The 13,158-nt window shown below is 36.1% G+C and overlaps 1 protein-coding gene across 6 annotated transcripts in view; it reads left to right on the plus strand.

The window, feature by feature from the left end:
• LAMA2 (laminin subunit alpha 2) overlaps positions 1 to 13,158 on the plus strand; it is a 453,474-nt gene that overhangs the window by 100,804 nt on the left and 339,512 nt on the right. For all 6 annotated transcript variants that reach the window (XM_036413664.2, XM_036413665.2, XM_045573302.1 and 3 more), the window contains exons 2-3: positions 3,598 to 3,768; positions 10,424 to 10,536. In XM_036413664.2, coding sequence (XP_036269557.1) covers positions 3,598 to 3,768; positions 10,424 to 10,536 — 284 coding nt within the window. The remainder of the gene's footprint in view (positions 1 to 3,597; positions 3,769 to 10,423; positions 10,537 to 13,158) is intronic.

Below are 13,158 nucleotides of genomic sequence, written 5' to 3' on the forward strand. Positions count from 1 at the left end.
TAAAACCTGCCCTGTGGGGTTACTTTCAGATTATACCATATTATTAATGAGTATGAAATAGCTTTGAATCAATGTTACTTCCATGCCTGTAATTCCTTTATAACTCTGTCACCTTGCTCACATTTTATTTATCTAATTCTGTGGGGAAACCAGGATGTCAATCAATTCTATGTTTGTGGGACATACAATATAAAATAAGGTCATTTTCACCATCCATTGATTTCCTACTTTTTGTCCCCTCCCATGATTACTCAATCTAAGAAAGTACAGGCTTGTTCAAGTCACATCAGATCCAACAGGCCTGCATTAAAGCAGGGCATAGAGGCTCTTACCCACACCTACAAAGCAGATTCCAAGGTCAGGGTCAAGGTTAGGACTAGACTAGTCAGAGTTGAGTGGGGAGACAAAGATCATAGAGCAAAACTGACAGTGTCCTGGTACAGGGTGAGAAATATTAGCTCCTGCCTGAAACAGTGTTTGTGTAAGGAAGTTTGTTTTGTTTGAAGAGGCTGAACTACTCACACTGATTCCACATGCCAGCAAGATGGGAGCTAAAGTTTTTGCCTTTTAACAATAGGATTCCCAGCGTATCTCATTCTTCTTTCTACCAATGTTTTTTTCTTTTTTACACTATATATTAAAATTTTATAAACCTAGAATAAATCCCAGCTACACAAATTACTAACAGTGACAAATAGGCAGTGAGGTGTGTGTGTGTGTGTGTGTGTGTGTGTGTGTGTGTAGATATGAGAGAGAGAGAGAGAGAGAGAGAGAGAGAGAGAGAGAGAGAGAGAGAGAGGAGAGAGAGAGAGAGAGAGAGAGAGAGAGAGAGAGAGAGAGAGAGAGAGAGAGAAACATCAATGTAAAAGGGAAACATTAATCAGTTGCTTCCCAACAGGGCATGGAATTTGCAACCTAGGTATGTGCCCTGACCAGAAATACATTTTTGGTGTAAGAGATGACACTCCAACGAACTAAGCTACCTGGCCAGGCCTATTGATATACTATTGTTTCTTTCAATTAAATTCTAAGGGTAGCCATGACCACAAAGTGGCATAGATTTACATCTATTTCATATGGTATTTGTAGAAACCATGTAGTGTAATGATTAAGAAGACAGACTCTGGAGCCAGATTGCTTGACCTTAAATCACAGCTCTGCTGCTTGCCAATTGTCATCTTGGCAAGCTGATGAACTTTTTAACAAAATAACGATGATAATAGTGTGAATCTTATATATATATGTTGTGTATAGCAAATTAATCCATGTAGATGTAGAGTATTAGAACAGTCCCTGACAGAATAGTACGGGGAACATTATGACATTAATTAATGCTGGATACTATTATTATTACTGCTATTTTTAAAAATATATATTTTTATTTATTTCAGAGAAGAAAGGAAAGGGAGAGATAGAAATATCAATGATGAGAAGAGAAAGGACATTGGTTGGCTGCCTCCTGAATGCCCCCGCTCTAGATCCAGCATGAACCCCACCATGCGCCCTGACGGATTCAATCCATGATCTCTTTATTCATAGGTTGACACTCAACCACTGAGCCATACCGGCTGGGCATTATTATTATTTTTAATATGATTATTATTCAGAAAATGCAGAAAAAAATATTTATGAGGCCAGTATTTATAATTCATTTATTTTATAAATATACTGGAGGCCTGGTGCATGAGATTCATGCACTCGATGGGGTCCCTTAGCCTGGCCTGTGCCCTCTTAAAGTCTGGGAGTCCTTGAGAGATGTCCAACTGACAGTTTAGCATAGTCAGATATCTTAAGCACTGCCACGAAGGCAGGAGGGGCTCCCGTCACTGCTGCTGCACTTGCCAGCCTTGAGCCTGGCTTCTAGCTGAGTGGTGCTCCCTCTGTGGGAGCACACTGACCATCAGGGCAGCTCCTGCATTGAGCGTCTGCCCGCTGGTAGTCAATGTGTGTCATAGTGACCGGTGGTTCTACCTTTTGGCCAATTTGCATATTACCCTTTTATTATATAGGAATGAGTGGTTACTCTGCACTTATCATGTGCTTAGTTTTGAAGATAATACAGAAAACACTTTATGAATTAAAAAACTCTAGCTTTCTCAGTAAAACATCAGGACATGAGTTTTAGTCAGGAAAGGGCTTTTTTGTCAGAAGTTGAACTGATATAGACCAACTTGGCATGTGCATAGAACAGAAACTTCCTAAAAGGTTAGCATGTTCCTCACATAACGTGGGTCAAATGATCTGTAATCGCAAATGCTCCAAGATAAGTCTTTCAGTTCAACAGTGATTTATGATGAGTGACGTTACTATTGAAAAGAAGTCTGTCAAATACAAATACTAGACATGTAGGAAGTAGAATTGACAGTAATTCACAGAAAATAAAGGGCCTAAGTGGCTTCTCATATGGCTTGAAAAGCCTCCCATCCCTGAACTGAATGGGGCTCTCAGATTGTTTCTAAGGAAGCCAAACACTTTCATTTTATCTAAAAATGACTTCTGGTGTATGATCATGGATGACGATGATTGCTTGTTTCTGGCAAGATACTGCTGTATAATGATGCTATGTAGTACAGAAGGCAGCAAAGAATGGTTTTCCAAAATCTTTAATCATTCTCTATCTTTCCCAGTTTGGATATAAAGAAGTTACAGTAACTATTTACATTAAATGATAATTGGAGCATAAAAATTGACCATGAAAAACAGACACATGGTTGTATAAAATCTTTACATATGGTTACAGTTCACTACTAGATCAGCACTTTCAACCATTTTCATCTCATGGCACACATTAACTCATTACTAAAAGTCTGCAGCACACCAAAAATATGTAATTTTTGCTGATCTGACAAAAATAATAGCCATTATTTTGATTGGTTAAAAAATAATAATAGCAATTACCTTCTCTTTTTTGCTCAATGTGGCTTTTTAAAAAATTAGGTGCCTATTCTTGTAATAAGGATATATGATGCCAAGAATTAACCAACCAGACAGAAACTTATTATGCAACATGACCAATAAGATGCAACTCTTATATAACCTATATATTTTTGGTTCTATACAGGGTATTAACATCAAATGGCAACTGTTGTGTTGTCTTTGCATATATTTATGAGTGTGTGTGTGTGTGTGTGTGTGTGTGTGTATGTATTTTACAATCTAAGGGAAAAGAGGTCATTGCCCCTAACTAAATAGTCATGCAATACATGCTTTAAAAATTCTTATGGCGCACCATGAAAATCACTATACTAGATAATAGCTTAAATGGAAGATGGATTATTCAATGAGGTTTTTGCCAATAATAACAAAAGCTTTTTTAAAGAGTGTGTTAGAGACAGTACTTTCTAATTAAGTATTAGAGGTTAATAAATTAAAAAGATTGCTTTAAATTCCATATTAAAGATGCAAAAAGAAAAAAATGTGCATTTGATAACACATGTTATTTGTATTGTACTAAAGTCAAATATTTATCATTGGTAATTTCTTTCTGATTGATTTCCTGTCTGAAAAATGTCCTATCTTAATTTTATTTTTAAAATGCAGCAAAATCATATCATATTGTTTCTGGCCCACACAGCTTCATTTGTCCATCTCTTTCAGGTTTATTTCCTGCTGTCTTGAATCTTGCTTCTAATGCTATCATCACCACGAATGCAACATGTGGAGAAAAAGTACCCGAAATGTATTGCAAATTGGTAGAGCATGTACCTGGGCAGCCTGTGAGGGACCCCCAGTGTCGAATCTGCAATCAAAACAGCAGCAATCCAAATCGTATGTATTTTAATGTTTTATTTGGCAATTGGCAGTACCTTTAATGGAGAGATTTTTTTAGGAGAAGTTTAAAAGTTGAAGGGCTTGTGGTCCCCCAAATTTCTAGAACTTCTTTTTTTCACTCTAAGCTTTTTCATAGCCTTTCTCCATCACTTGACAAACATTGGATTTCCTTATTTTAGAACCAGGAACAGTCTTTGACCAGGGTTTTCTAGCTGAAGACCTGTGGCAGGTATTAGGTTTACTACCTCCAAAATCGTATTTGAGGATGTGGTTGCTAATTTAGTCTTTAGTCATTCATTGATCACTTATGTGCCAGGTACTGTGGTGGGGATCCAAAAAGAATAAGGTGTAATCCCTGTCTTCAGCTAATGAAGAAATGGGCAAAAGTGGACTATTACTAGATAGTGTGGTAGATACAAAGGAAAGAATGAGTATAGGGCCCCGAGGGAAAGAGGAATGGTCACTATTTCAGTCTTGGTGTAAATGATGGCTTGTCAGAAAAAGTGATATTTATGCTGAGATCCAAGATTGGACTGAGCAGGTAAAAAGGAGAGAGAGGGAAGAGAAGAAGGAATGCTAGGAAGATAAATCAGAGTAAGACAGAAAACCTTACTTGCTCTAGGAATGGCCAGTAGTTAGGAATGGCTAGAACTGAGCGTGTCAGAGGGCAGAGGGTAGAGAGGAGTCTGGTACAGAGGCAGGAATCAGATAATGAAGGTGAATCAGATAAGGACAGGCACCATGCAAAGCCACCTTGGTGGCCTCTAGGAACAGCTCTGATATCTCAGACTCATTCATGTATTTATTGGGCAAGCATCTGAACACCTGCCATTAGTGATGCATTTTATTGAAACATAATGTGAAGTCAAAAATAGCCCTTGACTTTGGGGGTTTCAAGGAGAACAGAGGAGAAACGGAAAAGTAAATCAAGTGTTAAGGGAGCATCTAGGGATTCCTGGGAGAAAGTAACCCATGCACTGAAAAACTAAAGTTAGTAAGATGAAAAAGAGAAAAGTATTATAAAAGAAAAAGCAAACATGAATCTTGCAGGTATAAGACAGTATGATATAGTCAGAGAACTGTAAGTAATTTAGTTTAAAGAGTAAAGCATTTTTATGGAGAAGGGGAGAATGGTGGGATATGAAGGCTGATTTAGAAATGTGCATTGGGGAATCATTAAATATATATATTGGGGAAGATAATAAAGTGAATACTTAATGTCAATGAGGTGAGTTATAATGGGATTAAACTTCACAGTTATATTACTTTTAAATTTTCTTAGTGTTCCTTCTCTTTTTGTTTTAAGTTGTAAAACATATAAAATGAAAAATAGCTTTCTTTATAATTTACATTTTTATATCAAAAGAAAGTTGGGAGGCATTGAGCATTCTTTCTTGCAGCTGGTTTAAAGAAAGAATGCTGGTCCCCTCTCTGTTACTAACTTAGAGATGCTAAAAACAGTATATCTGGACTGTTGAGATTACAATTGCTGGTTTTATATACGAAGGAATGTTAAAAAAAAAAATAGTTAAGAAACCAAAGATGGCAACCACCAGAACCTTCCTTGCTTTTTAATGATTCTGATTCTGTTCTGTGGTGTAGACTGTCATGGGAGGGTGTGGGGTAAGAGTGATGAAACACATCCCATCTGTTTGCTATTCCTCTATAGTGCGGGGTTCTTGTTCCAGCACTAAGAAGGGTTCAGCAATCTGGAGAAAGTGCTTAGAGTAAATAGGAGTCCAAAGACAAAAGATAATTTTGAAAGGCATAGGAAGTCAGAGTAGCCTAGCTGAAGAAGCCAAGTTCTCCTTGTCTCAGGACCCTTGCTTTTTATTAACACATTTTTTTTCCTAAGGCAAGATGGAGATAATACACTTCAAAGGGTTGGGTACAGAAGCATTGTCAGATTGGGGAATAGCCTTTGGCTGTTTGGGTATTTGGCCAGTAAGAGGCAATAACATGTAGATTAAGATGCCCTGGGCTGTCTGGCAGCAAACAAACATCCCTTTTAGGTTTGAGGGAAATGCCCTCAGCCATTCCAACTGGTGATAACACTTGTGACTTAGCCCTTGTTGACTCCCCAAGTTCCATCAACCTTTTGATGAAACTTGCAATTATGACATGATGGAATTGGCTTCTGGCAGTATAGCATGGTGAGAGCAAAGGATCTAACTTGAACCACGGGAAAATATCAAAAGCAAGAAAATTGAAGAAAAAATAAAAAATAAATCAACTGATGGACTACCGTATTTTCCAGCGTATAAGACGACCCCCTAATTTTACAGTTAAAACATAGGTTTAGGCCTGTATTCGCTGTATAAGACTACCCCCCACTTCCGAGGCAACACCAGTTCTTTTTTAATAGACCGCCTCTCTGACTCTGGCCAATCTGAGCAGGCTTTTTACTAGAACACAGTGTAGCTTCGGGTACAGAAAGTGCAAAGATAGGGCTGGAGGAAAAACTGATTGGAGACTTGGTTGGAAAATGAATAAAATGCGTTCACTAAATTTAGTCCAAGAACAGCTTTTACTTCCCTCTTTAAGTTCCATATTCAGGGTCTCTTTGTTTCAGTGGAAGACATCCATAGTTAGGCAGTCTACTCCATATTTTCAAACTGGGACAAAAAAGCAAATAAACTGCTTCAGTAAAGCAGGTATAGATGAGGTATGTTTTGTATTTCCCATTTTAATTTATTTGTAGTGATTTTTAAATTTATCACAGTCTAGATTTACTTTGTGCAATTAATTGTAAATTCCTAGCTACATTACATTTTAAAATCCTGTTTTAGAAATGGACATTTAGAAAGAATACCCTACAAGAATAAAAATCTAACAATTACCTACATGACTATATTTTAGCAAAAGTCGGAGCAACAGATGATAAAATTCCACAAATGCTAGAATAAATCTGGAAGCCTCTACTTAATCACCATACAAAGGAGAGGAAATTCGAACTTTCTCCTATTAATAGAATATGCTTCCCAATTAAAAAGAAATATTGGAAAGATTTACTTTATTAACGATTTCCTCATCAAATTTTAGATGCTGTTAGCTTTGGATTGACTTGTGTAGCTATTCCTGTTAAGAATGTTATGTTTCCATCTCTTTCAAAGAAGGGAAGTATGCCAACAATTAATCAGCTTTTGCAAATAAATTATGATTAAACTTTCATAATGGGGATTATGGTTAATTATTCATTCAACCCCCAGACTTCCTTTTTTGTGTAAGTCTCATATCAATTTGACCTGAAGTGGCAGATATCAAAATTTCCAATTAGACAGCTCCTCTCACAATTACTTAAGAGCATGAATTTGATTTGGAAATGTGGTTTTGTGTGGGTGTTTTTCTATCACACATTAAACCCACAGTCTGTAGAAGATTCAAGAGGATGTTGAGGAAATGTTTGCTGTGTTATTTATTATATTTTTCTTCAGAAGAAATGCCAGTAATGATTCATTTATGAATTCTGATTCCTATGGGCCAATTACATCACTCATTCACACCACCAAGAGCATTTATTTAATATTTAGTTATGCTCTCGTATTTGTTATTATAAAGAACTGACACCTTTTCTAGCTTCAGCAGAGCAAGTTAACTAGCGTTAATTATTCAGTATATATAGCAAATATACTTTTCATTAATGAGATTGGGTGCCTCATCTCAATGGATTGCTAATGTAAAAAGACCTGATACAAAACAAAGTCCATATAGCTATTTAGTTGAATTAAATAATTTACCAATAAAAATTGTTTTTGTCCTGCCCTATAACTCATTTTAACATAAGTTACTCAAATATATAAGTCTTGGTTTTCAGTTTAACAGGTTTTAGCAGATTACATTAATAAAACTATTATGTAATAAAAGTGTTCATAATCTAAAAAAAGTGCTTATAATCTGAAAATTACATATTTATTGAATATTCAGCATTTAATATTTCTTTTGAAGATGATTTTACTATTACACTTCTATTGCAATAAGGACTTCATTTGGCTTGATTTTTATGTTAAATATAATTTGTCTCCAATTGAAATTCAGAACAGTATACATTTTGAATACATATATAATTAGTTTTATGTGTATGCATATTAATGTTAATAATATCAATAGTTGTCATGTTTCTCAGCTAACTCCCCTGTAAGTTGAGTGTTCCTATCCAAGATATTTTTATTAGTCAATGGCAAAATGAGGAAATGAAAACAAAATTCCAAATTTTCTATGAAAAAAAGGAATACCTTAAAAACTATCTTTTATTTTAGTATAATGGTTTTAAAAAATCTTTTGTTGCTTTTAGATGTCCTTTATTTTATGAAACAATAGTAATGTTATATTAAATGATAGTAAAGGAGACAAGAGGCTATCATAACCTGGAGAAATAAAGAGCTTGAACTCATCTATCTATTACTCAAATCTTTCTCTCACACATTTTTTTATTTGTTTTTTCCTGAAAATTAAGAATGTGGGAACCACTGCTATGAATGGACTTTTGTTATTCCTACCTCAGATATGGCATACAGAGTTTAGGTGCCTTGTTCATGCCAGTTCAGTACTATATGGTGGAACCAGGTGGACTGTCTCACTTCTTATTCTCCAGCTCTTCATATGTCAACCTGGGTGCTTTTTCATCATGTTGTCTTTGGAACACCTGGTGGGATTACTGTAGGCCCACCCCGAGTCCAAGTCCATGTTCCTCCTAGTGATATGGTTTGTTCGTTTTTATGAAGTCTTTCTTGAATTTACCCAAAAACACATGTGTTCTGATGTCCCAAATAGGACCTGGGAAAGGATCCAGGGTGTTTATATAAGTCATCCCTTGAGATAAATTTGAACCGTGCAGGTGTGGGACACTGAAGTAGCTGCTAGCGAAGAGACTGCTCTTACACAAGCAGTTCCAGAGTGGCAGGCTTAGGACCAACAAAGACCAGAGGCTTTAATTTAAAGTTTAAGCATATGCAAATTAATTCAATTAACTGCTGGAGAAATTACACCACATGAAATGAGAGCTTCTTCATTCATCTGGCAGGAAGAGAGAGGAACATGGAGTGGAGTAGCTTGTCAGACCCACAAAGGGACAGGCCTTTGTAATTTCTCCACAAGACGAGCATCTTTGGCTGGCAGAGGTCCATATTTAAGGCTTGTTCCTACTGCAGCAGCAGCCTAGGAGCTATCAATGATTTTGGTCAATGCACATATGTTAGTCTTAAACACGGCGAGGGGGATAAGGAGAGTCCATCACTCAGGCAAATGTTTATCTTGACACAAGTCACTCTGTATCAGTTCAAGTCCTTATGTCTGGGGTACACACACTTCAGGACAGTGGGGAATCACACTAAGTTTCAAGGTAACTTAAACATTTTAAAACCTTCTTAATATGCATTTTTAGGCATTTAAAAACATTTTTATATTTACTGTGACATCTGATCTAAAAGATTATTGTTAGGTTATTCATTAGAAACATCTCTGCAGAGAATTAGTGTTATAAAAGTTCTTGAGACTGAAACCCCAAGGCATCTTTCATTCATAAAGAACAGAAGAGCAGCAAGGAAGGTAAATCCCACTTCCTTTACGTTTCTATGGGAAAATAGGCTGACTTCTAAAGGAGAGATTGAGATGCTAAGTACCTTTAATTAAGCCCTGGAGATAGAAATAGAAACATCCCACAGTCTCCAGTCCTGCCAGTCTGACCTGTGCACAAGCTGGAGGAGAGGAACAGAACTTTTGGGAAAGAAGAGGCACAGATTTGAGACAGGACCAATGATAGAACCCAAAAGGAAGGAGGGCTGCTGTGGTGAGATGCCTGGAGCTCAGTTGGAGGAGATGAGGAATCTAAGGAGGAAGGACTGTAAGAGCAGCATGTGGGGGTAAGGGACAATGATTGTCCACAACTTTTATTCATTTCCTCTCCTCAACCTCCCTTTTATCCTCACCATAGGTCCTGTCTTCATATCGGAGTAAAGACAAGAGAAATCCATGGTTTGTTGGCAGGATGTAGTTTCATGAGCAGTCCTCTTCCTGCTTGCTCTGATTGTATGGACTTCTCCACTGAGTTAGGAATCATGGGGACGGGTGAAAGCTGGCTGGGAGGCTTGGAATATCTTTCATTATACTCTTAAATAGGAGTAGAAAGTTGGCAAGTTAAGAACCGCGTAAGATGGATTTGACAGCCTTTTATATTAAAACCAGACACACATTGGATTGCCCGAGTCTCAGTAATGAATGTGTCAGAAGGACAAATCTTCAAGTACCTTGAAGCCACTATTCAGGATTTTGTGTTCCTGTTAACAAAGTTGATGGCATACGAGAGCCACTTCAAACAGTGAAGTTTTTGTTTCTTTGAAGGATTGACACATCAATTAGATTTCAATATTATGTATTTACACTTAACTTCTGTAGTTATTATAAAATTTGTCAGTTTGAATTGATGGCCAGAGTACTGAGCAGCTTCTTATTTTATAGCCTCAGAATTTAGCCATTTCACACTACTTTGTAGAAAGTATTATGAAAACATTGATGTTAAATAAATTATGTTGAAAATATATGAATTTCATATGATGATGTTTTAACTTAGTTTTTACTTTTATTTTTTAAAGAAACAGCTATGCATTTTTCATGTGATCTTTTCTCCTCCTTTCACATGCTGCTGCTGATTCAATAGAGAGACACCCAATTACGAATGCTATTGATGGAAAGAACACTTGGTGGCAGAGTCCCAGTATTAAGAATGGAATTGAATACCATTATGTGACCATTACACTGGATTTACAACAGGTACAGTGCCTCCTCCTTTAAAAAAAAAAAAAATTCCCTCTGCTGTACTCCAAATCCCCATGACTATTTTAACTAATAATTTGTTCTTCTTAATCACTTCACCTTTTTTTCTACATTGGATGTAATACTTCTTCATCTTTGCCGTAATTATTTTCCACTTTGAAATTGTATCTTGGATTTGCTTTTAGGATCACTACTAGTTCTTTGGTGAGGAAACACTTTTTTTTTTTTTTTTTTTATCACTCTCCATTATTTTCTTGACATAATGAACAAAGTGGCCTATTCATTTAGTATGTTGTTTTAAAATTTGGGGGATTTTTTTTTTTTTCTAAAGCACAACTAAAATGAATTCATAGAAAGAGTTTAGCATTGAATTGTAAGGTTTGAGGCGCAGGAAACGAGTCAGGGACCACGAAGACATATTAAAGGAAGGTTTATTTCCCAGTAACGAGCGGGACTCATTATGAAGGTAGAGAAATCAGAATTAATGGAGGGGGGAGAGGAGAAAGCACCCAACGAGGCTGACTCCACAGACGGAGATGGAGAGCAGCAGCATGTGGAGGGGTGGGGGAGCCTTTTGAAGGGAGGAACAGGAAAGAGTTGGACCCAAAGCTGAACAGGAAGGGGTGGGCTCCAGGGCATTTCAGCATGCGCTGATTGGTGGTTCAATGTCTTGGGGATGTCTTGGTGGCAGATGCCAGTAATGTCATAACTCCGCCCACCAGTTAGCAGGAGGGAGGATCTCGCATGAATAATGAGTTAATTCTGTCCTGATTAATGAGAGTTAATGAAGAAAATATAGATCAACAACATTTTACAGGGTCAAGATGACAGCTGTGGAAGATGGTTCTTGAAATCAGGAAATAAATTAGAGAACTGTTTATTGAAAAACAGAAATAGTAATACAAAGAAAGAGATCTATTCAAAATCTGTGGGGAAAAGATCTGATAACATTTTCATATCATGCAAATTCTGTTATGGAAAGTCTGAACAGCACAGCCTGAAATAGATGGAATGTGGGCAGTTTTTCACAACTATCCAATGGCTTCCACACATAAATCACAGCTGCATTTCATTATGTAGGTGTGATATTGTGTATTCTCCCATTTTGTTCTTCCAGTGGTCAACTGTGACTGCCAAAAAAGACTAACTAAACCACTTAGTTATTGGAAATACCAGCATACAGCAAAAATATATTCAATTTCAATGAATGGCAGTATTGTTTCTTAGAGAATATTTAAATAAAAGGTGCATGGCTCTAAATACTGAGATTTAATTTGGAAGCTCCCACTATGAGTTTCAGTTTATTCTTTAACTTGCAAATGTTGATTTTATAATTTTCAAATTAAGGTAACAGGTTATAATAAAACTGTACAGACAAAAACATCATACATCCTTATTAGCCAGATTGTGTCTAAATATTGAAAGTAATATATTTCCTGTCAAAATACCTCAGTTTTGTTTATTCCTACAAATAGTTTAAAGTAGCTTTTCAGCCAAGTTTGTTGTCAGGAGGTTGTATAGATTAATCTCAAATTGGCTGAAACAATGAAGAAGCATTGGCCTTGTAATGTAGTGCAACCAAGGAAATCAGGCTCAAATACTAATGAGCAGTTTTTCTCTGCATTGGGTCATTATGATTATATTAATTTAACAAGTCAAGTTAGGAAACAAAGATAAATAATCTTCAAGATACAGAGTAAATATTTAATTTAGCCTTCTGTCTTCATACTGTTTACTATTTTTGTGCTAAAATCTTGCAATATGGCATAGATATGTCATTTTCTCCATCATACAATTTAAATAAATTTTTCCTTTTTTCTTTATCATCATCCTCACTGCCTCTTACCTTTATGAATGCATTTCAGCTGATCAGCTTTTCCATCATCAATGTTGTTATTGTTGATAATTGCCATCCCAATAGGTGTGAGGTGTTAATGGTTCAGATTTTCTTTCATGATTTTCAAATCTTCCTTGAGATAATCTGGGGTGAAACATTCTGAGAGATATATAACTTTTAGACCATATGCTATTGAAAAGAATAGCAGTGAAGAGTGCCTATATAAAATCTGAGAATCTTGAAACATGACAGCATTACATTATATGAAGTTAAATTCTGGACAGTTTTGCTCAGCTTGCTAAAATGTATCATCAACAAAAAAGCCATGATATGTAGTCAGGTAGGGAATGAACTGCTTTATTTATATAAATTATGTTTTTATAATATAAATATATGTTGAATACTAGTGTCAAGAAATTCAACAGTCATTTTTGTCTCTAGGGAGTTACTAACGACACTTTTCGAAATTTATTTTGTACTAGGTACTGGGCAAAATGTTTTACATGATTTATCATAAGGAATTTTCAACTCTCTTAGAAAGATATAACAGATGAGGACATTTTGCTTCAGAGAGATTTAGTAACCTGCTTAAAATTTGCAATTGGTAAGCAATAGAACCAAAGTCAAAACCCAGTTCTTTTTTAAAAATTTTTTTTATTTTAGAGCCTGCCCTCTGTATTCCAGATAGACATTCATGCAACTTAATTCCTTGCCTGAATGCTAGAGTACTTAAATTCTTATACAACATATACTGTATAGTGCTTCTCTGCACTATACAATAT

Source organism: Pipistrellus kuhlii, unplaced genomic scaffold (assembly GCF_014108245.1).
Source record: "Pipistrellus kuhlii isolate mPipKuh1 unplaced genomic scaffold, mPipKuh1.p scaffold_m20_p_5, whole genome shotgun sequence".
In the NCBI taxonomy this organism is placed as follows: domain Eukaryota; kingdom Metazoa; phylum Chordata; class Mammalia; order Chiroptera; family Vespertilionidae; genus Pipistrellus; species Pipistrellus kuhlii.